General features: G+C 36.3%; 1 protein-coding gene across 1 annotated transcript; it reads right to left on the minus strand.

Annotated features, from left to right (window-relative positions):
- Window positions 1-14564: 14564 nt before the first annotated feature.
- Window positions 14565-15491, minus strand: LOC110256356 (olfactory receptor 5K3-like). The gene has a single exon (XM_021069836.2). It carries the CDS (start codon window positions 15489-15491, stop codon window positions 14565-14567), a length of 927 nt encoding a protein of 308 aa, XP_020925495.2.
- Window positions 15492-23686: the final 8195 nt, after the last annotated feature.

Genomic DNA, 23686 nt, shown 5'->3' on the forward strand with positions numbered 1-23686 from the left:
TTCAGGACATTACATCCAAAAAAATCTGAGTACACAGTCTTCTCAAGTACACATCAAACGTTCTCAAGGATGGATCACATACTGGGACACAAAGCTAACCTCAAGAAATTTCAGAGTATAGCAATTATTTCAAGTATCTCTCTGACCACAATGGCACGAAACTAGAAATCAACCACAGGAAAAGAAATGAGAAAAAACCTACTACATGGAAACTAAACAACCTGCTACTAAAAAACCAATGGGTCAATAGGAAATCAAGAAGGAAATTTAAAAATACCTCAAGACAAATGATAATGAAGACACAACCACTCCGAATCTATGGTATTCTGCAAAAGCCAATATCTGTGATGAATATAGACACAAAAATTCTGGGTTTTTTTTATCCTTTTGCTATTTCTTTGGGCCGCTCCCATGGCATATGGAGGTTCCTAGGCTAGGGGTCGAATTGGAGCTGTAGCCCCTGACCTATGCCAGAGCCACAGCAACGCGGGATCCGAGCCGTGTCTGCAACCTACACCATAGCTCACGGCAATGCCGGATCATTAACCCACTGAGCAAGGCCTGGACCGAACCCGCAACCTCATGGTTCCTAGTCGGATTCGTTAACCACTGCGCCACGACGGGAACTCCCCAAGACACAACAATTCTCAACAAAATTTTAGCCAACCGAATCCAACAACTTATAAGAAAAGATCATACAGCATGACCAGGTGGGACTCATCCCAAGATCACAAGGATGATTCAACATAATGGAAATTAATCAACATCATACACCACAGTAACAAAAGAACAGTCAAAAACCACATAATCAACTCAATAGATGCAGCAAAAGTATTTGAAAAAGTCTTACATTCATTCATGATCAAAACTCTCACCAAAGTAGGTATATATAGGAAACATACCTTAACATAATTAAAGCCATTTCTGACAAACCCACAGCAAATATAATACTCAATGGAAAATGGCTGAAAGAGTTCCCACTAAATACTGGAACAAGACAAAGATGTCCACTCACACCATGATATTCAACATAGTATTGGAAGTCCTAGCCACAGCAATCAGACAAACAAAAGAAATAAAAGGCAACCACAAAGGAAGAGAAGGGGTAACACTATCCCTGTATGCAGATTGCAAGATCCTGTATGTAGAAAACCCTAAGGACTCAACCCCAAAATAACTTGAACTGATCAAGAAACTCAGTAAAGTAGCAGGATATAAGATTAACATTCAGAAATCAGTCACATTTCTGTATACTAACAATGAAATATTAGAAAAGGAATATGGAAATACAATACCTCTTAGAATTGAACCCCCAAAAAATCAAATACCTGGCACTAAACCTGACCAAGGATATGAAGGACATATATGCTAAGAAGTATAAAACATTAATCAAGGAAATTAAAGAGGATTCAAAGAAATGGAAAGATATTCCATGTTCCTGGATTGGAAAAATTAATATTGTAAAAATGGCCAGACTACCCTAAGCAAGCTACAGATTCAATGCACTCCCTATCAAATTACCCATGACATTTCTCACAGAACCAGAACAAATCATCCAAAAATTTATATGGAATCATGAAAGACCTACATTGCCAACGCAATTCTGAGGGAAAAAAAAAAAAAAAAAACAAGCAGGAGGCATAACTCTCCCAGACTTGAGGTAATATTGCAAAGCCACAGTCATCAAGACAGTGTGGTACTGGTACCAAAACAGACAGACAGACGAATGGAACAGAGTAGAGAACCTAGAAATAAACGCAGACACCTACAGGCAATTAATCTTTGACAAAGGAGACAAGAACATAAAATGCGGAGAAGACAGTCCTTTCAGCAAGTGGTGTGGGGATACCTCAACAGCTGCATGCAAATCGATGAAACTAGAGGACACCCTCACACCATGCACAAAAATAAACCCAAAATTGTCTGAAAGACTTAAACGTAAGACAAGACACCATTAAACTCCTGGAAGAGAACACAGGCAAAACATTCTCTGACATCACCCTCATGAATATTTTCTCAGGTCAGTCTCCCAAAGCAACAGAAATAAAAGCAAAAATAAACCAATGGGACCTAATCAAACTGATAATGCTTTTGCACAGCAAAGGAAAGCATTAAAAAAAAAAGACAACTTACAGAATGGGTGAAAAAATTTCAGATGATGCAACAGACCAGGGTTTAATCTCTAAAATATACAAACTTATATAACTCAACAGCAAAAAAAAAATGCCAAAAACCCAATGGAAAAATGGGCAAAAGACCTGAATATATATTTCTCCAAAGAAGATACACAGATGGCCAACAAGCACACGAAAAAATGCTCAACATCCCTGATTATTAGAGAAACACAAATGAAACCTACCATGAGGTGCCACCTCACATCAGTCAGAATGACCATCATTAATAAGTCCACAAATAACAAATGCTAGAGTGGGTGTGGAGAAAAGGGAACCCTCCTATACTGTTGGTAGAATGTAAATTGGTACAACCACTATAGAGAACAGTATGGAGGTACCTTATAAAACTATACATAGGACTAACATATGAACCAGCAATCCCATTCTTGGGTATATATCCAGATAAAACATTCCTTAAAAAAGACACATGCACCTGCATGTTCATTGCAGCTCTATTCACAATAGCCAAGACATGGAAACAACCTAAATGTCCATCAACATATAACTGGATTAAGAAGATACGTTATATATACACAATGGGATACTACTCAGCCAAAAAAAAAAAAAAACCACAAATTAATGCCATTTGCAGCAACAGGGATGGAACTAGAGACTCATGCTAAGTGAAGTAAGTCAGAAAGAGAAAGGCAAATACCATATGATATCACTTATATCTGGTGTCTAATATATGGCACAAAGGAATCTTTCCACAGAAAAGAAAATCATGGACTTGCAGAATAGACTTGTTGTTGCCATGGAGGATGGGGAGGGAGTGGGATGAATTGGGAATTTGGGGTTAATAGGTGCAAAATATTGCCTTTGGAATGGGTAAGCAATGAGATTTTGCTGTATAGCACTAGGAACTATGTCCAGTCACTTATGATGGAGCATGATAATGTCAGAAAAAGAATTATATATGTATGTGTGACTAAGTCACCTTGCTGTACAGTAGAAAATTGACAGAACACTGTAAACCAGGTAAAATGGAAAAAAAATAAAAATCATTATAAGTGAAAAAAAAGAAAAAAAAAATTCTGCTTGTAAATTTTACTTCCTAGGATAAATGACCAGACATTAAATCACAGATCAATGGCCAGGACGGTTTTTTTAAAGTTTTGTTGAGATATGGTTGATTTACAGTGTTTGATTTTAATAGAATAGGCTTTACCATAGATACGGATTTGTCTTCCCTGCAAGTGCTCCTTCTGACCAAAAAAACCATCTATGGACTTAGAGAATTTGTTATTCACCTTCATAGTATTCGACACAGCACTGCTTCTGCCCAAGGAATTCACTTCACAGCAAATGAAATACAGAAATGGCCCTATCATTATGAAATTAACTGTCTTACCCTGTTTCCTAAATTATGAAGCAGCTGGTTTGAGAGAATAATGGACTGGACTGATCTTCTACAACTCAGTTACAGCACTTCCTAGAAGACAAAACCTTTGAGGATCAAAGTTCTTCAGAAGGCTATGTGCTGTTTGATTCAACATCCAATACATAGTACTCTTTTTCATATAGCTAAGATCATGGGTATGGCAATCAATGGTAGAAATGGAAGTGGCAACAGGCACTGTTACACCTAGTGATCCACTAGCATAATTTTAGCTTCATTTTCCCAGATGTTATGCTCTGATGGCCTAGAGGACTTAGAGCCAGAAGGAGGAATGGTCCCACAGAACACACAATGATTCCATTGAGGTGGGAGTTAAGACGGCCACTTTGGGCTCCTCTTTCCCCCGAATCATCAAAGAAGTGAGTAACTGTGCTGGCTGAGGTGACTGATCCTGAAAATAGAGAAGATGGACCACCATTCCACAATAAGAGGAGGAAACAATATCTGGAAATGATGACAGGATATAACTAAGGGCAGTGCTTGATGATGGGAATATGGATTGGGTAGTTGAAGAAAGTAATCATAAGTGCCATATGATCAGTTACAGAAAGGCCCCGAGTATTTCTTCTTTAGTTTGGTAAGAATACATTTGTGTGTGTGTGTGTGTGTGTGTGTGTGTGTGTGTGTGTGTAGCAGATATTTTTTCTTTATACCATCATTCCCTTATAAAATATAGTGACTAAATATGTATAATTATGCCTTGAAAATTAAATATCATAGTATTTAAGCTATCATATATTAAAAAGAAGAGTACATATTTTGCCCTCTCTGTGGAATGGTTTAGTGCATTCATAGAACAGAGCACATCATATCATGTTAGGTGGAATTATAACCATGATAGGGTCTTTTCTTTATTTTTCAGATATAGCTGATTTACAATATTATATTAGTTTCAGCTGTGCAACATAGTGATTCAAAATTTTATCTATTAGTAGGACTGTCATTTTGCTGTACAGCAGAAATTGGCACAACATTGTAACTTAACAGTATTTTTAAAAAGGAAAAAATTATATATTATACTCTACTTAAAGTTATAATGAAAATTGTCTATAGTCCCTGTGCTGTGCAATATTTCATAGCTTTTATTCATAGTAGAATGTGCCTGTCCTACACCATCTTGCCTTTCTCCTTTCTTCTCCCCACTGGTAACTACTAGTTTTTCTATATATCCCTATATCTGCTTCAGATTTCCAATTTTCATTCACTTGTTTCATTTTTTAGCTTCCACATATAAGTGGAATTTTATAACATCTGTCTTAGTCTGACATTTCACTAAGCATAATATTCATCAGGTTCATCCATGTTGTTTCAAATGACACAATGACATTTTATTTATGGCTGAGTAATATTCCATTGGGTGTATATATGCACATACATGATATATTTATGATCCAGTCATGTGTTCATGGACTTTCAGGTTACTTCTATACCTTGCCTATTGTAAATAATTATCCTAAGGACAATGGGATTCTTTTTGAATTAGTACCTTCATTTTCCTTAGCTATATACCAGCAGTAGAATTGCTGGATAATTAAGTAGTCTATTTTTTTGGTTTTGAGGAACCTGTGTACTATAGTCCACTGTGGCTGCACCAATTTTCATTTCTACCCTAAGGCTCCCTGTTCTCCACATCTTTGCCAGCATTCACTCTTTGTGGACTTTGATGGTAGTCATTCTGTCAGATGTAAAGTGATAGCCTCATACTGGTGGGCCAGAGGAGGGCTGGGTCACAAGGCTAACAAGCTAGAGGGAGGATTCAAAAAAAGCACTTGCCAGCACCAGTGTCCACATGGTAGAATGAGCTCCCAAAAATGGCTGCCAACAGTGTCTTCATCGCCAGCATGAGCTCCATTCGCTCCTGCCTCTCTAGCTGTGTCTTCAAGATAAGCAAGTCAGTCTGACAGAGGCTCCTTTCAAATTATGGTTTCTATCCTTGGTCTCAGAGCATGTGAGATTTAGTACACGTCCTTCAAGCATGGAGCATCTATTTTCCACAGTACTCTGGGTCTCATTAAAGAAAGTACCTCTGGCCTTCAAAGTTATGAACTGGACTTCCTGGTTCAGGAACCCCCCACCTCAGCTCAAGAGTCCAATGTGGAGTCCAGATCTTTCACTCCTTGGAGAGAGCATCTGTAAGTTTAATTATTCTCCCATTTGCGGATGACCCATCTAGGAGTGTAAGCCTTAATATACTGTAACTCTGCCTCTGCTCCCTGTATCAGTGTGGTTCCCTCTTTATACCTTCAGCTGTAGTAGATATTTCTGATAGAATCTGGTCTTTCTCATTATGTTCTGTAAATAAATATAATTTTGATATCTCAGTGATAGGAAGTGAGCTCAGGTCTTCTACTCTGCCATCTTGGCCCAGATATCCTATTGTTTTTATCTGAAGTTTAAGTACAGTTTAAGAAATTCTATATGGTGGCCACATTGACAACAGCTAGACCTGTGATGGTTGAATTTGTGTCCAGTTGACATGGCCTAGGAATGCCCAGATATCTACTTAACAGTATTTTTGGGGACTTGGGCGGGGGGGCTTTGTTTGTTTTTCTGTTTTTGGTTGTGGTTGATGTTTGCTTTTTAGAACCACACATGTGGCATATGGAAGTTCCCAGGCTAGGGTCAAACCAGAGCTTCAGCTGCCGGCCTACACCACAGCCACAGCAACACTTGATCTGAGCCATGTCTGCAACCTACACTACAGCTCATGGAAATGCCAGATCCTTTATCCACTGGGCGAGGCTAGGGATCAAAACCACATCCTCCTGGATACTAGTCAGGTTCATTACCACTAGCCACAATGGGAACTCCCAATATTATTTCTCTGTGTCTATGAGGGTGATTCTAGAAGAGATTAGTATTGAAGTCATGGACTGAGTGAAGTGGATGGCACCAAGGATGACATTGGTGGATGTCATCTCACCAATTGTGGGCTTGAATGGAACAGAAAAGCAGTGGAAAATGATTGATCAGGAACATCAATTTTATGTTTCCCTCGATGTTCTTTGTTCTCAGACTTTCAGACATGAACTGGAATCTATAATATCAGCGTTCCTGTTCTCAAGCCTTAAAATTACCATCAGCTTTCCAAGATCTCTCCCTTGCAGATAGCACATTTTCGGTGTTCTCATCTTCCATACCAATGTGAAGCAAATCTAATAAGAAATGCTTTAGATAGAGATGCAGATATTAATTGATATGTGTGTGTGTGTGTGTTTTATCTGTGTGTATATCCTATTGGTACTATCCTGAATTATCCTAGCTAATACAAACACTGTATATTTAGAAAGACTCTTTCTTTATATTGAAAAATAAATAGAACTATCATGATGCAGTTGGTAGCTGTAACCACCAAATGATACTGACTTAGAAGGTGCCTTATCAAACTGGGAATCATCACAGTATTATAGCACAAAGAATAACTTGTATATGAAATTCCTTTGAAAATAGTTGTCCAAAACTTGATCCAGCTTGTCAACTATTTTTTTCTAATGAAACCAACGTATCTCTCCTTCACATTATTGACCTAAGAGGATTTTGATTGGTTATCATCACTGTTAGTCCATTTTTCACAAGAAAAAAGTATTTTAAAAAGTCCATGGTACTTCATCCAAACTGAGAGTGGAAATCTTTAGAATATTTACCTAGTACTGTTCAAGTAGAGATTAGAAAAGTGCAGAAACTCCATTTTGACTGCTCTCGATTTTAAAATATTTACTTAATTTATTATTAAAATACTAGTTATATATAATGGTCCTCAACCAACAGTAACAGCATTTGAAACAGGAATTCATCTGACAGAATCCAACAATTTGTGCCTCCACAAGCTTTTCAGTAATTAAGAGGACCACTAAATCTTGAGAACTTCTATATTAAAAGAAATCAATGTTAAAAAAGAAAACTTGGACTACAAAGGTGTTCACACATACCGGTATAAATACTATTAAGATTGTGCCCTATCTACTTCAAAACTCAGACTGAGAAAAAATATCTATATCCCATGGTGTTTCATTGCAGCTAACTCCTAACTGTGTGGAATCTTTGAACACAGTCTAGGATGATGTTGTCAGAAACTTCTCAATAGCACAAGATATTGTAAAATGATGATTAAAAATGTTTATCTATTTACGTAAAAGAGAGAGGAACTAAGAATTCTTTTCAGTCTCTAAATTAAGAAAATCTATACACATTTGTCATAAAGATACTACTCTTTTTGTGTTAGTATTTCAGTGGTGGTTCCATCCAACAGCAGCAGTGTTCAAGAAAAATGGATGAACTTAGCATTGTGATATTATCTTTTACATCTACATATAATGAAATAATATGTATATAAATTCCTAGGTTTTTAAAATAAATCTATAGAATATCTATATATATTGAAAATGCCTATTTTATACCAACCCAACCTAAAAAAGGACTTGACAGGTAAAACAATATTCTATATTCATTCCTTGAAGTAAACCATTTCACTCAAATAAAAGACTAATTAGACAAACAGAATTTATGATTTCCAAAAAAATACATACCAGCTTCTTATATTAGAAAGGGAGTATTAGGTTATAAGAGTGGATAAATGGGGAAAAATTTGGAAAACTTACAGAATATAGTCAGAACAATTGGAATATTGTACAATAATAAAAATTAACAAATTAAGATCGTAGGCAGTAACATGAATTCTTATTGGAAAATAATTGAAGCATGTGGATTGGGACCCATTCACTCCTTTTCTGATGCTTGGCAGTATACATCAGGGGAAAAAAAGGAGTCAGTAGACCAGGTCTAAACCTGTTACCTATACCTCCAGAAATACATAGTAATGACATTTGCTGTAAATACTTTAATCCAAATATTGAGCTAAAGGGCTTCTCCTGATATATCCCAAGACCTATTCCTCATGATAAAAAGAGTAAGATTAATTTGCCTTAGGCGTAGTGTACCTGCGATTGTCCTAAAAGAATTGGAAAGTTGAACTGACAGGCAGCAGCCATCCCAGGACAAGTAATCTCCCTGAACTCTACAAGATTGGTAACTGGTGAGGTACTATTACTTCCTTTGAGATATCTGTGCTGTCAGATTCATTTCAATTTTATATATATTTCATAGATACATATTTAGAATAGTAAGGCTGGTTTGGTGGTGCTGAATTCTCTTGGCTTTGGCTTGTCTGTAAAGCTTTTGATTTTTCTGTTGAATCTGAACATTAGCCTTGTGGGGAGAGTATTCTTGGTTGTACTTTTTCCCCTTTCATCACTTCAAATGTATTGTGCCACTCCCTTATGACATGCAGGGTTTGGGGTTTCTGCTAAAAAAAAAAAAAAAAAAAAAAAAAAACAAAACAAAAAAGTAGCTGATAATCTTATGAGGATTCCCTTGTGCGTTATTTGCTGTTTTTCCATTATTGATCTTCATGTTTTCTCTTTCTCCTTAATTTTTGTCAGTTTGACCACTATGTCTCTCGGGGTGTTCATCCTTGGTTTACCCTGTATAGGACTCTCTGTAATTAGGGATATGGGTGACTCTTTCCTTCCCCATGTTATGAAAGTTTCCAGCTATTGTCTCTTCAGATATTTCCTCAGGCCCTTTCTCTCTCTTTTCTCCTTCTGGGGCCACCATAATGCAAACGTTCATACATTTAATATCCCAGAAGTCCCTTGGGCTATCCTCATTTCTTTTGGTTCCTTTTTCTTTATTCTGTTCTGAAACAGTGATTTCTACCATTAGGCGTCCCAGCTCACTTATTCATGCTTCTGCTTCATTCATTCTGCTCTTGTTCCCTCCTAGGGCATTTTCATTTCAGTTATTGTATTATTCAACTCTACTTGTTTGTCCCTTATATCTTCTAGCTCCTTGCTAAACATTTCTTGTATCTTCTGTTTCTGTGCCTCCGTTCTTTTCCTCAGATCTTAGATCATTTGTACTATCATTACGATGAATCATTTTTCAGGTAGGTTGCCTACCCCTACTTAGTTGTTTTTCTGAGGTTTGATCTTGTTCTTTTGTCTGGACCATACTGCTCTGCAGACTCATTGTGTCTCATTGTCTGTGTTTGTGGTCCATGTTCTGCAAGCTGCATGATTATAGTTATGCTTCCTTCTGGTGTCTTCCCCCTAGCAGGTGAGGTTGGCCCAGTGGCTTTGTGTTGGCTTCCTGGTGGTAGGAGCTGGTGCCTGCCTACTGGTGGGTGGAACTAGGTCTTGTCCCTCTGGTGGGCAGGGCCAGGCCAAGGGTTATGTTTAAAGTCAGCTGTGGGTTCAGGAGGACTTTAAGCAGCCTACCTGATGATGGATGGGACTGTGTTCCTACCCTCCTGGCTGTTTGGCCTGAAGTGTCCCAGCACTGGAGCCTACGGGCTGCTGGGTGTGGCCAGGTTTTTGTATCAAAATAGCAGCCTCCAGGAGACCTCACACTGATGAGCCCTCCCGTCTACCACCATCACCAGTGTCCTTGTCCCCACAGTGAGCCTCAGCTGCCCCCCCCCCCGCCTCCCCAAGAGACCCAGCAAGACCAGAAGGTAGGTCTGGACCTAGTTCCTATGAAGTTCCTCTCTTTCTCTGGGTCCTGGTGTGCACAGGACCTTGTGGGCACCCTCCAAGAGTATAGTTTCTATTTCTCCCTGTCCTGTGGACCTTCTGCAATCAAGTCCTACAGGCCCTCAAGGCCAAATGCTCTGGAGTCCCTTCTTCCTGCTGCCAGACCCCCAGGCTAGGGAGCCTTGTGTGGCGTTAGAACTCTCCCTCCTGTGGGAGAACCTCTGCGGTATAACTATTTTTTAGTTTGTGGGTTGCCCACCTGGAAGAATGAGTTTTGATGGTATTGTGTATGAGCCCCTCCTACTGTCACTGTGGCTTCTTCTTTGTCTTTGGATGTAGAAGGTCTTTTGTGGTAGGTTCTAGTCTTTTTGTCTATGGTTCTTCAGCACGTAATTGTGATTTTGGTGATTTCATGACAGGAAGTTAGTCAACCATCTTCTCTCCAATGCCCACTGCTTTCTTTTTAATTATGTGAAAGTTTTTGCATTTTGTGTAGTTACTGTAAGAGGATTAACTCGAAAAAACTAAGCCCTTGCCCACTACTTAAGGAAAGAAATTTTAATTTAGTAAAATTTCCAAAGTATTATAAACACAAAAATAGTCAGTCATGGAACAGTAATGCGGTTCAAAGATTACTAAGGGTAAGAAGCTTCTAAAGGGTTGAGTGGTGTTGACAGAACCCATGATTTCAGCCACATGAACAGTTTTCCTGTAGGAGGCAGACGCAGTGAGAAGATGCAGCTTGTGTAGGATATATTTTCTACCGCAGAAGAAAGGGGGAGAAATAGTGTTGTCCCCCACATGGACACATTCTTTAGTTTCTTATCGGTGCTTCCCCCTGTCCAAATCTAGGGAGAAGCCATTTGAAAAGAGAGTGACTGTGGGAAATAGCATTTACATTGGTCATTGATTATAGAACAGGACACAGAAGAGGAAATTGGGAAATGGTTTGAGGGAAAAAAATTCAAATGATCAGGAGAACCACATAAGCCATTCATCTGTTTATGACCTGTAGATTAAGTCTCTTGGTAATAAACTCCTTTCTCAAGAATATTTTTTGTACTCTTCATATTCATTATTGATTCTTACATTTTTTGTTAATCTGAAATGTAATTTGGTATAAAATAATAGAGATCCAATCTTATTTTTCAGTGACAGGATTATTTTCCAAACACCATCATTTCTCTATTGATCTGAAACTACCCTTTTGTCATATTCTGGTATTTGGTTTATTTCTGCCCCTATTTTTAGTTTCTTATGTCTCTGTATACATTTTTGCATATTCTCATATTGCTTTATTTTCACTCACTCTGCAATATAGTTAAAATTCATAAAGCTTTATTCTTCAATATAATTTTTGGATATTTTGTATAGTAAGGAAAAGTTATGATCATTAAAAAACTAGAAATACTTGTGGTGTCCATATTTATTTTGTATCCAACTGAAACTCTACTTCTGAGTTATACTATTTAAATTAACCATAGAAGAACAAATATATTCCTTCACATCAGCAGGGCAAATAAAATATGATCATACCATATGAAGATAGAAAATTATATCATTTTAAAAATTCCAACATCCATTTATAATCAAAGCTATTAAAAAATGTGCGAAGCTCACAAATATGTGGAACTTACCCAAAGTACTTCTAATAATCAATGTTTCAAAAGAAAAATCACAGGGAAAGTAAAAAATACTTTGATATAAATGGATATAAAGGCACAACATACATAAATTTATACAATGGAAATAAAGCAGTGCTGAGAGAGAAATTTATACTTGTAAACACCTATGTTATAAAGAGATAAAAAGATCTGAAATAAAGGGCCTAACTTTTCTACGTAAAGGAGTATTTCATGGATCTCTTTTTTTCTTTAAATAATGGATACATACTTCCTAGAAATTTCCAGAAAGTCACCTCTTTCTTATTGGCCCCAAATAAGCTACATTGTATTCCATTAACAGACATCTGGGATTCATTGTTACCAAGTGTTGGGGGTAGGTGGTGGAGAAAATTTACCTTGTGAAAAGGAAATGAAATCATTGCATGCACATCAGATAAAAAAAATATCCACAAATAGGGAATGGGTTCATGATGTAAAAACCTTTAACTCAGAGCTTCTCAAAATTTTATATAAACATTCCTTTCTGCTTTAAAATGTGTTAGGAACCTAAAGAGCTTTGTTTATAAGGATTATACCTTTCAGTATTTACAATGTTAGAAATTAAAAATCAAGAAATTTTAATTTGTTTGATTCTATTTCATTCAAAATTTAAAAATAATAAGTCTGTTACATATATACTTATGTAATTATATTGAAAATGTATGGAGGGAAATGTTTATTGAATGGCCAGATGTATTAAGCACCTTTTAAGTAGTGGTGATGTCAAATTGGTTATGACATGTTTGAAATTCACTAGAAGGAGATAAGCCTTCATTTTATTATCCAACAGTTACAAGTTACTTTTTTTTTCAAAAGGGTTGCTCGTATATATACAGTCCTTTCCTTTTAGAGAGTTCAGTATTTTCACTTATGCTCATCTAATGTATGAATTATTGAAGTCAGTCTCCTTTCTTTGGCTCTCTTTCCAACCATTTGCAAGGTCAGGTTTCTGAAAGATGTGATCATATTACTCTGCTGCAGGAAGGCGTCAGTGCCTGATGCCTCTAAGATATATTCATATTTTTAGGGTGGTTTTTAAAGTCTCAGTAATTTGGAGTTCCCACTGTGGCACAGTGGAAAAAAATCAAGCTAGTATCCCTGAGGATGTGCTTTTGATCCCTGGCCTTGCCTAATGTGTCAGGGATCTGTTGTTGCTATGAGCTATGGTGTAGGTTGCAGATGTGGCTCAGGTCTTGCATTGCTTTGGACATGGTATAGGCAGGCAGTCATGGCTCTGACTAGATCCCTAGCCTGAGAACTTCCATATGCAGTCTGTGTGTCCCTAAAAGCAGAAATAATTAATAATAATAATAACAATAAAATCTCAGTAACTTGATCCACTTCTATCCTTTTTCTATATATACCACAAGCTCTCACCAGTAGTTCTTTCAGCTTTCTGATTCTATTCCATGGTTTACCTACCTCATCCTGATTCCCAGTGCCATACTCATTTTCATAAATGTGGACTCTGGTCACACCCATTCCTGTTTTCCTCCAAGAAAAAAAAATGTTGCCCATTTTAAAGGCACAGTTTACTTCTAATGCTACTTAAGACTAAATGCCACAGTGTACAAGGATATCCATTTCTAATCTCCTAAGCATGTGGGGGAAAAGACAGTATTAATTCAAATTCTACCTCAGTTCGGCGACCTGGAAGAACTTGAGCAAGCTCCTCTGTATTTCAAAGTATAAGGTTTTTACTGAGGAAAAACATGAAAAATCAGGTCTAAATATTTGGTAGGTAATATATATGAAAGGTCTAGTTTATTGTGTTGCAGACAGTGGATTCTCAGTAAAATAGTTCTCTCTTTCATATTTGCAAATGTAAGGATCAGTAAATATTTTTATTTAAATATTTAAATTATTCAATATTTTCTACCTCATTTCTGCTTGAAAAGTCCCTCCAACTTTTTGTCAATACTATGCCTGTTTCCATAATATATTTGGATTAATCCAGGTTAGTGGTATACATAAGAAGCAAGTCAAATAATAATATTGGAGAGGGGAAATATTATAAATTGAATTCATGTAATTTAATTAATATATTCAGGAATTACATCATACATGGTGGACTAACAATCAAAAATTAAAATCAAACTGCATGAAAATATCAAATACATAGAGATTGCAATGAATTAGCAACAGGTTCAACTATATATTTTTAAATAACCAACATATTAAGACACTCTATTTTAGAACAATAGATATAAAATTGACTAACAATAAAGAAGAAATTGTTTATTGATTAGAAAATACATATTGTTCATGAATTGATATTCAAATATAATCTCTTAAACAAATTCAGAACTGAGATTCAGATGTAAATGTATAGTTTACTCCTGTCACGAAGTGTTGCTTAAGGAGAAATTAATTTCTGAAAATATGAGATGTGAAGGAGTTTGTTAGATTATGACTTGGGATCCAGAAATTTGCTGACAACATTAAATGGAAGTGATCTTTGTACATAATTTCTTCCATTCCTAGTGTTTGTTGGATTTGTTGAAAATTGTAACTAATTATACTCTAAAAGAAACAGTTTGTGGTGGAATTAATTACACCCTTACAGAACTTGTGACCTCAAGAATATTTAGTTCTACTCTGAAGAAACCTGGTAGCTTGCATTTTAGGATACATTTTAACAGAATCTCTCCCTTCTTAAGTTATTTGACTCAAACATCAATCTTGTTTTAGTAATTTCATATTTTATATACAAAGTGGCCATTTCCCACTTCTCGTTGTTCCGTTATTTTGGAAAAATGTTTTATCAGATTAAAGTCTGATAAATTGTTTCAGAACATTATGTCATCTTCATAATTTTTTTCATGACATTTATTACTTCCTTATTTCTTAAACTATAAATAAAAGGGTTTAATAAAGGAATCACTAAAGTGTAAAAAACAGCAATAGGTATATCTTTGTCTTCTTCTTTAACTGGATTTGGTCGAATGTACATGAAGAGAAGAGAACCATAGAATATCGAGACAGAGAGAAAGTGGGATGCACAAGTAGATAAGGCTTTCCCTCTGCCCTTGTTGGATTTCATTTTGAAAATTGTCAAAAGGATGAAAAGGTAAGAAATTATTACAATGAGAACAGTGAAAATTTGAACTAACCCTCCAAAGATAAATATCATCAGTTCATTGATATAAGGGTCAACACAGGAGAGCCGGTATAATGGAAGCACATCACAAAAGAAGTGATTGATTTGATGAGACCCACGGAAAGTTAACCTAAACAGCAGCCCAACATGAATCATAGGATGCAGGTATCCAGCTACATAGACCCCTGTGATTATCTGAATGCAGTGTTTCTTTGACATCATGGTGTGGTACTGCAGTGGGTTGCAGATGGCTACATAGCGATCATAGGCCATTCCTGCAAGGAGAAAGGAATCTGCACTTTCAGCTAGGCAGAGAAAATAAAATTGTGCCATGCATTCATACAGGGAAATCATTCTGTCCTTAGAGAAGAAGTTCTGTAGCATCTTAGGGGTGATGGCACTGGAACAACAGGAATCCATCAGAGCGAGGTTACCCAGAAAGATGTACATTGGTTTGTGAAGACGATGCTCTGTAAAGATCAGTGCCACCAGACCAAGGTTTCCCACCATGGTGATCAGATAGATAGTGAGGAACACCAGAAACAGAAGGGTCTTCAGCTCTGGGTGATCAGTAAATCCTGTGAGGATAAACTCGGTTGTCAAGGAGCAGTTATCCTCAGTCATCTCTGTGTTACCTGCTGAGACAGGAATTATGGGGATAGAAAACTCTAATTTAGAATGTGCATAATTTTCTCTTCAAATTTTTCATTTTACATCACAAGGAGGAGCTTCTCCAGCTTCTCTGTCTCTGTGATACAGGTGCACAGCCTTCTTAGGGGATAGACATTCTTCTAAGATGTCAGCCTCTGTGACCTCAAATCTGAAACTTAGGATTCAGGAGACTATTTTTCTAATTATGTGGAGAAGGTCTACAGAGGAAAAGGTTTGTCTTTATGAATTTATACAAGTATAGTGAACAAATCTAGGGTACCCATATTCTCTTCAGTACTCTCAAAGAAGCTTATTGTCAAGATTTATATTAAAGATTTAAAAAATAAATTTAAGTATATCTATCCAATGTTTAAAAGTGTCTTATGTGCTTCCACTTAAGGGCTTGTTTTAAAAAAGCATATAATAGGTATGTTAATATTATACTTTAGAATTACATGAAGAATGCCTAGATTAAGGAGAGGTCTGTTCAGTTTTGGTTTGGTTTGGTTTTTTGATGATATCACTGTGAATTTTATTCTTTGTCAGTATAAAATAATTATAAAATCATTAGAAATCCATTTTAAGATGTTTGCCTTGAATTCAGCCTTATCCGATTTTATTATCCCAATTGTTTTCTGTTTATTTGTACTTGCTGCCACATATTTTCAACTTCAGATTTCTTGCTTTTAAAGACAGAAATCTTGGATAGATAAGAAATTAAATATCCTTTGATTTCCACATCTTTTATTCCTTTTTCCAGTGTCATACACATTTCCGTAAACACTAAGTCTCTCTCTGATTGTCTGTTTATTTTTGTTCATATATCTAAATCATTTCTTCCTTTATGTAAAGCATAATTTAAATATAATGCTACTTAATAAAGTTTGTACTAAATGCCCCAAACCACACTGATCTCCATTTTCTCTATGCCCTTGAATGTTGAGTATATATCTTGTATATTCAACACATTTTAGAATGCCTTAGGCATAACCTACATTGCTTTTTTTATTTGTGAATGAAAACTTTCTTTATTAAATTATAGGCATTTTGAGGTTAGCTGTGACTTAAACTTCTTTTAATGGCCATAAAATTCTATGGGGAAGATTATTGATTGCAACCTTACCTCCAGTCCAATGACCTGTGATGGATGAAATTGTTTTTTTTTCTACCAATGTTCATTAGTTTCCTCTTCAACAAATTTTGAAGAAGAATCTACAAAGAAAATTATTCAAAATTCGTCATTAATAAATTAATAGTTAATATCCAAAATATGTCAGGAACTCATACAAATCAGCATTAAAAGTACACACAATCTGATTTTTAAAATGGACAGAGGGGGAGTTGCCATCATGGCTCAGCAGAAACAAATCTGACTAGGAACCATGAGGTTGCATGTTCAATCCCTGGCCTCGCTCAGTAGGTTAAGGATCCAGCATTGCCATGAGCTGTGGTGTAGGTCAAAGACACGGCTCGGATCTGGCATTGCTGTAGCTGTGGTGTAGGTCAGTAGCTCCAGCTCCAACTAGACCCCTAGCCTTAGAACCTCCATATGCCACAAGTGTGGCCCTAAAAAGGCAAATGACAAAAAATAATAATAATAGTATATAAATAATCAAATGGACAGAGCGACTAAAATGACATTTTTAAAAAGACATTCAAATGATCAATAGGAACATGAAAAGATGTTCAATATTATTAGGAAAATACAAATCAAACCACAATGAGATATCACCTCACACCTATCAGAATGCATATCCTCAAGAAAGCAAGAAATAAAAAACATTGCTAAAGATGTGGAGAAAAGGGAACACTGGTACACTATTGGTGGGAATGGAACTTGATTCAGCCACTATGAATAATATGGAGGTCCCTCAAAACATTAAAAATAGAACCATCATATTATCCCTTAGATACACTTATGGGTGTATAATACTCAAAGGAAGTAGAAACAAGTTATCAAAGTATGTCTGCACTCCAATGTTTATTGCAGAATTGTCCACAATAGCAAGGATAAAGAAATACCTATTGTTCCTCATAGGTGTGTGTTTGTGTGTGTGTGTGTGTAACCTATATACACACACATATATACCACCTTCTTTGTCCATCCATTTCATATATATACACGTATATATACATATGAAAGAATGATAGTTCACCATTTGTGACAATAAATAGATGGAACTTGAACAAATTATGCTAATTGTGATAGGTCAGATTTAGGAAGATAAATACTGTATAGTATAAATCACAGGTGGTTCCAAAAAAGCCAAACTTGTAAAATCAGAGTAAAATAGTGGTTACCAGGGGATGGGGGTGGGAGAATTGGAGAGATGTTGCTTAAGCATATAAACCTGTAACTAATAGATAAAAAAGTCCGGGAATAAAAAGCACAGTATAATGAATGTAGACATATATTTTATTATAATCTTCTTAATTATTCCCACCAGGAAAAACAATTATATGACATGATAGAGTGCTTTCTAAGGTTTTAATGACAGTCATATTACCATAAACAAATTATCAAATCAATGTGTTACATATGTTAAACTTTTACAGTGTTTCATGATAAATAAGATATATGTATATATAATTTTATTTATTTTTGTTGGAGAATAAGTTGACATAAAATGCATTGTTTCAGGTGTACAGAAAAGCGAATCATGTATACATAAACATCAATCCATTTTTTTCCCATATCAGTTATTAAAAGCTCTTCTGTAGACTTCCCTGTGCTATATAGTAGGTTCTTGTTAATATTCGAAGTGACGTATCCTCCTTTCATCTGACCTGACTCATCTACAATTTTTTTGATTCTATGACAATTAAGTGATATATTTTGAAGTATATCACAGAAAAGACTAATAAATAAAAGTAATCTTGCCTTCATGCTTTAAAACTTTTTCTAATACTTAAAAAAGAGAAAACCTTTTAAATCTTAATACAATTTTTGAGAACAAATTTTCTTTTCCTTTAAAAGGCTATCTTCTTATATCATTTGGTGATCCACTAAGACTAATGACTGATATGTCTAGTCATATAAATTCTATGGACAAAATAGTTCTATTTTTCCAGAATAAAAACATCAAAATAAGGCCTTGATTACAATTTTATTTCCTTGTTTTAAAATATTAAATAGAACCCATTGAATTATTCAGCCTAGTTAGAAAAATATTCAGTGTAAGTGCCTGAATTATTTAACAGAGTTACTTTGTACAGTTATTTGTGTATTTTGAAATTCTACCTTTATCAGAAAAGGTTAGCATGAATTACAGTTTGAATCTCATCCTAGTTTCACATAGCCTTCAGTTTTGAGAACTAGAAATATAACTAAATAGCTGAAGTCGAGCTACCATAAAAAGATGCTTAACAATTCAGATAAATATACATTAATGGCTGCTAATAGTAAAAGTAAAATTAATTAGAATATTTCCCTTACCTAGGTTTCACTGAGAAATGTTTTGTAGCACCTCCTGTTTGCTTCTTGGCCTTAGGTCTTAGAATTTCAGAGTATGAACCTTGGTCTCTAAAACACTTAGGATTAAAAGAACGAAAACCTGGGAGAATACAAATAGGGTCAATAGTTACATCCCTTACAAGACAAAGCAAAAATTTCCATCACATCCTGAGGGATTGCCCTGCACTGGCATCAGTATATTTCTGTGGGGAGATTCAAGGCTCAACACGTTTAAAGATGCCCTGTGAGACAAGGCGGTTACAGCAAATTGCCTCCACTAAGGTTGCTAAGGTCATTGGGATGATCACCTTGCTGCTTATTATGTACCTGACCACAGTTTAAATTTCTATCTTCATAAATTTAAAATGAGCTGAAGAGTCACATGTTCGCTTGATGTTTTAGTGGAGGGACTAATATGGTTTATGAGGGATGATTAGCATTTCAGAGGAAACTAAAAGGTGTAGTAGCTTGATACCAGATCATCAACTTTACTCTGAGTTGTATTCATCACAACATCTGGCAAAAACCTTATTGAAAATTCTGATATTAGGAGCTGCCATGTGGCTCAGTGGTTAACGAACTTGACTAGTATCCATGAGGTTGTGGGATAGATCCCAGGCCTCACTCAGTGGATTAAAGATTCAGCATTGCCATGAGCTGTGGTGTAGGTCACAGATGAGGCTCAGATCCTGCGTTGCTCTGGCTGTGGTGTAGGCTGGCAGCTACAGCTCCAATTAGACCCCTAGCCTGGGAACCTCCATATGCCATGGGTACAGAAATGAAAAAAAAAAAAAAAGAGAAAGAAAAAAAAGAAAACTCCGGGAGTTCCTGTCTTGACAGAACAGAAATGAATCCAACTAAGAACCATGAGGTTGCATGTTTGATCCCTGGCCCCACTCAGTGGGTTAAAGATCCAGCATTGCCATGAGCTCTGGTATAGGTTGCAGATGAGGCTCACATCTGGCATTGCTGTGGCTGTGGCATAGGTAGGCAGAAACAGCTCTGATTAGACCCCTAGCCTGGGATCCTCCATATGCCCTGGGTGCAGCCCTAAAAAAAACAAAAACAAAAAGAAAGAAAGAAAGAAAGAAAGAAAGAAAGAAAGAAAGAAAGAAAGAAAGAAAGAAAGAAAGAAAGAAAGAAAGAAAGGAAGGAAGGAAGGAAGGAAGGAAGGAAGGAAGGAAGGAAGGAAGGAAGGAAAAGGGAAAGGAAAGGAAGGACGGACGAGAGAGAGGAAAGAAAGAAAGAAAGAAGAAAAGAAGGAAGGAAATCTCTGATATTATAGTTTAGTCTCATGTATGAATTACTGTGATGGTTCTCCTTTCACTTTAGTTTAGCCCAGTTTCCTTTATCTAATTTACCCTATTTTTATTTCCTTCATTCCACATTTCAGTATTTCATATATAAATTTGTTAGTACATTTATAATCAGTTACTCCATGCACCAACCACCATTAGCATATGGGCTTAAGAGGGAAGGGATTTCTCTGTTATGTTCATATTTCTAACACCTTGAACAAAATGTGACACTTTGTAGTGCTCAGCAATGACTGGAAAAATACACTTGCCTGGTCAAGAATTTGAAATGCTCTTCAATTAATGTCAAACCAAATCCATTTTCCTTATTTTGGTATTCCAGGTGCTCCACTGTCTCTTATATCTCACATTGCTTTCTTCCGCTCAGCTCAGGGCACTAGGCCATGTTCACCACTCCAATGTTCCTTTGTACACCTACTCAATTAATTTACTCATGTTTCCCTTACCTAAAACACTTTTTTCCTCTCAGTCCTACTTATTCTTGATCTCCAATCAGATCTCCTCCATGAGGTCTTCGCTGGATCCTTTAAATTAAATTGATTGTTCCCTTTCCTGATCTACATGATACGTAGCTGTCTTATAATGCATTTGCTACCTTATCAAGCATGACTACCATGTGTCTTGATGGAAAAGTCTTGGTGAAATATCCTCAAGTCATCAAGTCACGGATTATGTCGTATATATTGTGGACCTTGCCAACAAACTGAGCTAGATCCTCAATATGGGCACTGTGGTCTTTAAAATTTCAGTTCTGTTTACCCTTAATTCAATGCTTGCAAAAGATGAGATATTAGAAAAGACAGTGGGTAGAGTGAGCGCAGGATGTGAATGTGGAGGGTAAAACCTTCTTAGGTCTTAGAAATGCTCCTGAAAAGGAGCTCATAATCTAGTGAAGAGAGACCCATTGCCAATTAGCAGGCAATTCAGGCTGTGATGCAAAAAGACTAGATGTGCTGTATTAAAATATAATGAAGGGAATGAATAGTGACTTGCAGGTAAAAAAGAAAGCTTTCTAAATGAAAGTGTCATTTCAGATGAACCTTGCAGATAAATTGGGATTTTAATAAGCAAAGCACATGAGGAAAGAAATAGTAGGAGGGAATCACATGATCAAAGCCTGGAAGCTTGAAGGAGCAAATCTAATTTTAAAATGAGTAGCAAATAGTGTGGCAGATGATTCCTCTTACATGATATAAAGAGACGCTTAAAGGTAATACAAATGAAATGGTGAGTTAAATTGGAAATAGTTCTCTTTTGACTTCCTTCGCATTTATTTATTCTACACCTGCCAGTTCACAACCCCTCTCAGTAAAGTCATAACTAACTCTGAATTCTAGCTCCAAAGTTCATCTCATTATCTTACCTTGTTAATCATGCTGTAGTCCTTTTTTTCGTGTTTTAAGGCTTTATTGAAGTATAGTTGATTTACAATGCTGTGATAATTTCTGCTGTACAACAGAGTGCTTCAATTATGCATGTGTGAACATCCATTCTCTTTTGGATCCTTATCCCACATAGATTATTACAAAGTATTGAGTAGGGTTTTCTGGCCTATACAGCAGGTCTCTCTTGGCCCATCATTCCTTAAACATCAGTGTGCATGATGTCAATCCCAAACCCCCTTCCATCCCTCCCCTACTCCCAACTGTCGCTTTTGGTAACCATAGATTTTCAAGTCTGCATTTGATTCTATGGATAGTCTTCCCTCTTCTGTGATAACAGTCACTGCATGACTGTCTTCCTGACTTTTCCACCTAAGTCTTTTATTATTGGTAGTGTTTCTCTATTTTCTTTTAATATGATTGTGCTCCTCTTGGTTCTTTGCTTGATCTCACTCTTCTTTCACTCTAGAGTTTCCCCAAGATCCTCTCATCTAATTATATATTTCACCTATATTCCTTCTGCTGGTTACTTCACCAGAGCAAAAATTCTAAAGCATTTTTGCTGTATATCCATATGAGTAAAATCACTTGGTGTATATTCTAAACATGTATATTTTACATGAAAATTTGATAGATTTACCACAATTCTAATTATGTATATTATAAAATATAAAATGGAAATTAGAACAATAATACAAAAGATAGAAATGGTATTAAAAGTTCATATTTTATTTTTTATTATATTAATAACCTTGTTTACTCCCACAAAATTTATTTTCAATTAAACAATTATAATCTTATATTTAGAAAAAATATATGTTATTAAAATATTAGCATAAGAATGTGAAACAGCATTTCAAGCCCTTGTTTAAATATGTTTCCAATAATGTCATAATATGTTTATCACAGTTGAAATGATCCTGTACCCAGATTCATCTGTCCAAAGAAAAACAGAATTCAAGTTTGAATGGGTCCCAGAATAGAATGGACTTTTCAGAAAGTCTAAACTGTGAAGAAAACACCCTGACAGTGGGGCCAGATGACTTGGCAGACCTATTGTATTAGATATTTCTGAGGTGGGAAGAGCTGTGGAGTTAATGGAAAGTTTATGAAATTTTCTAATAGGAGAATCATAATCTTAATCATAATCCTTAAGATGTGGGAGCAAGGCCATGCTTTTTCATCAGAGAAGTACAAGCTATTCAAAAATAATATCAATAACTTCTAGTGTGGTAAGAACCCTGCCTAGAGAAAGAACTCCTGCCTTTGGAATGTCAAGTGACCAAGAGGCTAAAATTGCCTTCATGAACTGGAATTTGTCATACCAATAAGTATAGGGTTGAGTTGGTCCAGGAGAACTTCATTGGAAGTGGAAGGTGTTACATTAAAGATCTGAACTGAGCAAAGCCAGAGAGCATGAGAGGCTGAGCAAGTAGTGGGTTCAGACCTCTTTGTCATTCATCACCACTGCACTGGCATCTTTTCCTCATCCCACATGTCTGACCTCAAAAGACAAGTTGGTTCTTTAACAGTCATTTTGGTACACTGATGCCATAATATATCACTGCTGTTCCACTATAGTTTCACTCATGGTGAACTTGAAAGGTATCAATAAGAAGGAACCCTCCCTTAGAGGAGAGGTAGGTTCCTCCATTTCCATTGCATAAGAAGGGAAGTTGTCCAGGCTATAGATTCAAGGTAGAGGCAAATTGTTTGGATAATGGTCAGTAGCTTGTAGAGAGAAAAAGGAAATAATTAGGGATTAGGAAATCTTAGGAAGAAGCATATGACTGGATCTTCGAAAGGGAATACTAAGCATAGCAGTAGCTATATTACGTATACCTGTCCACCTGAGAGTATCTACCATAGGACAGCTGTCAACAAAGTGGACAGACTGACTCAGACAGTTGAGGTCATCCAGCTTTGTTCATCTCCCACCCCAGTGCTGGCAAAATGGGCACATTAAAAATGCTGTATTGGCTGGGATGCAGGTATGCGTAGGCCTAATACCACAGG

This window comes from Sus scrofa, chromosome 13, assembly GCF_054392235.1.
Source record: "Sus scrofa isolate SSC_HxYL_T2T_F1_AM1 chromosome 13, Sscrofa_HxYL_maternal_Yorkshire_Landrace_v2.0, whole genome shotgun sequence".
Lineage (NCBI taxonomy): Eukaryota > Metazoa > Chordata > Mammalia > Artiodactyla > Suidae > Sus > Sus scrofa.

Bases quoted from the DNA above. Each gene is read 5' to 3' on its own strand.
- LOC110256356 (XM_021069836.2), bottom strand. From the start codon at position 15,491: ATGACTGAGGATAACTGCTCCTTGACAACCGAGTTTATCCTCACAGGA.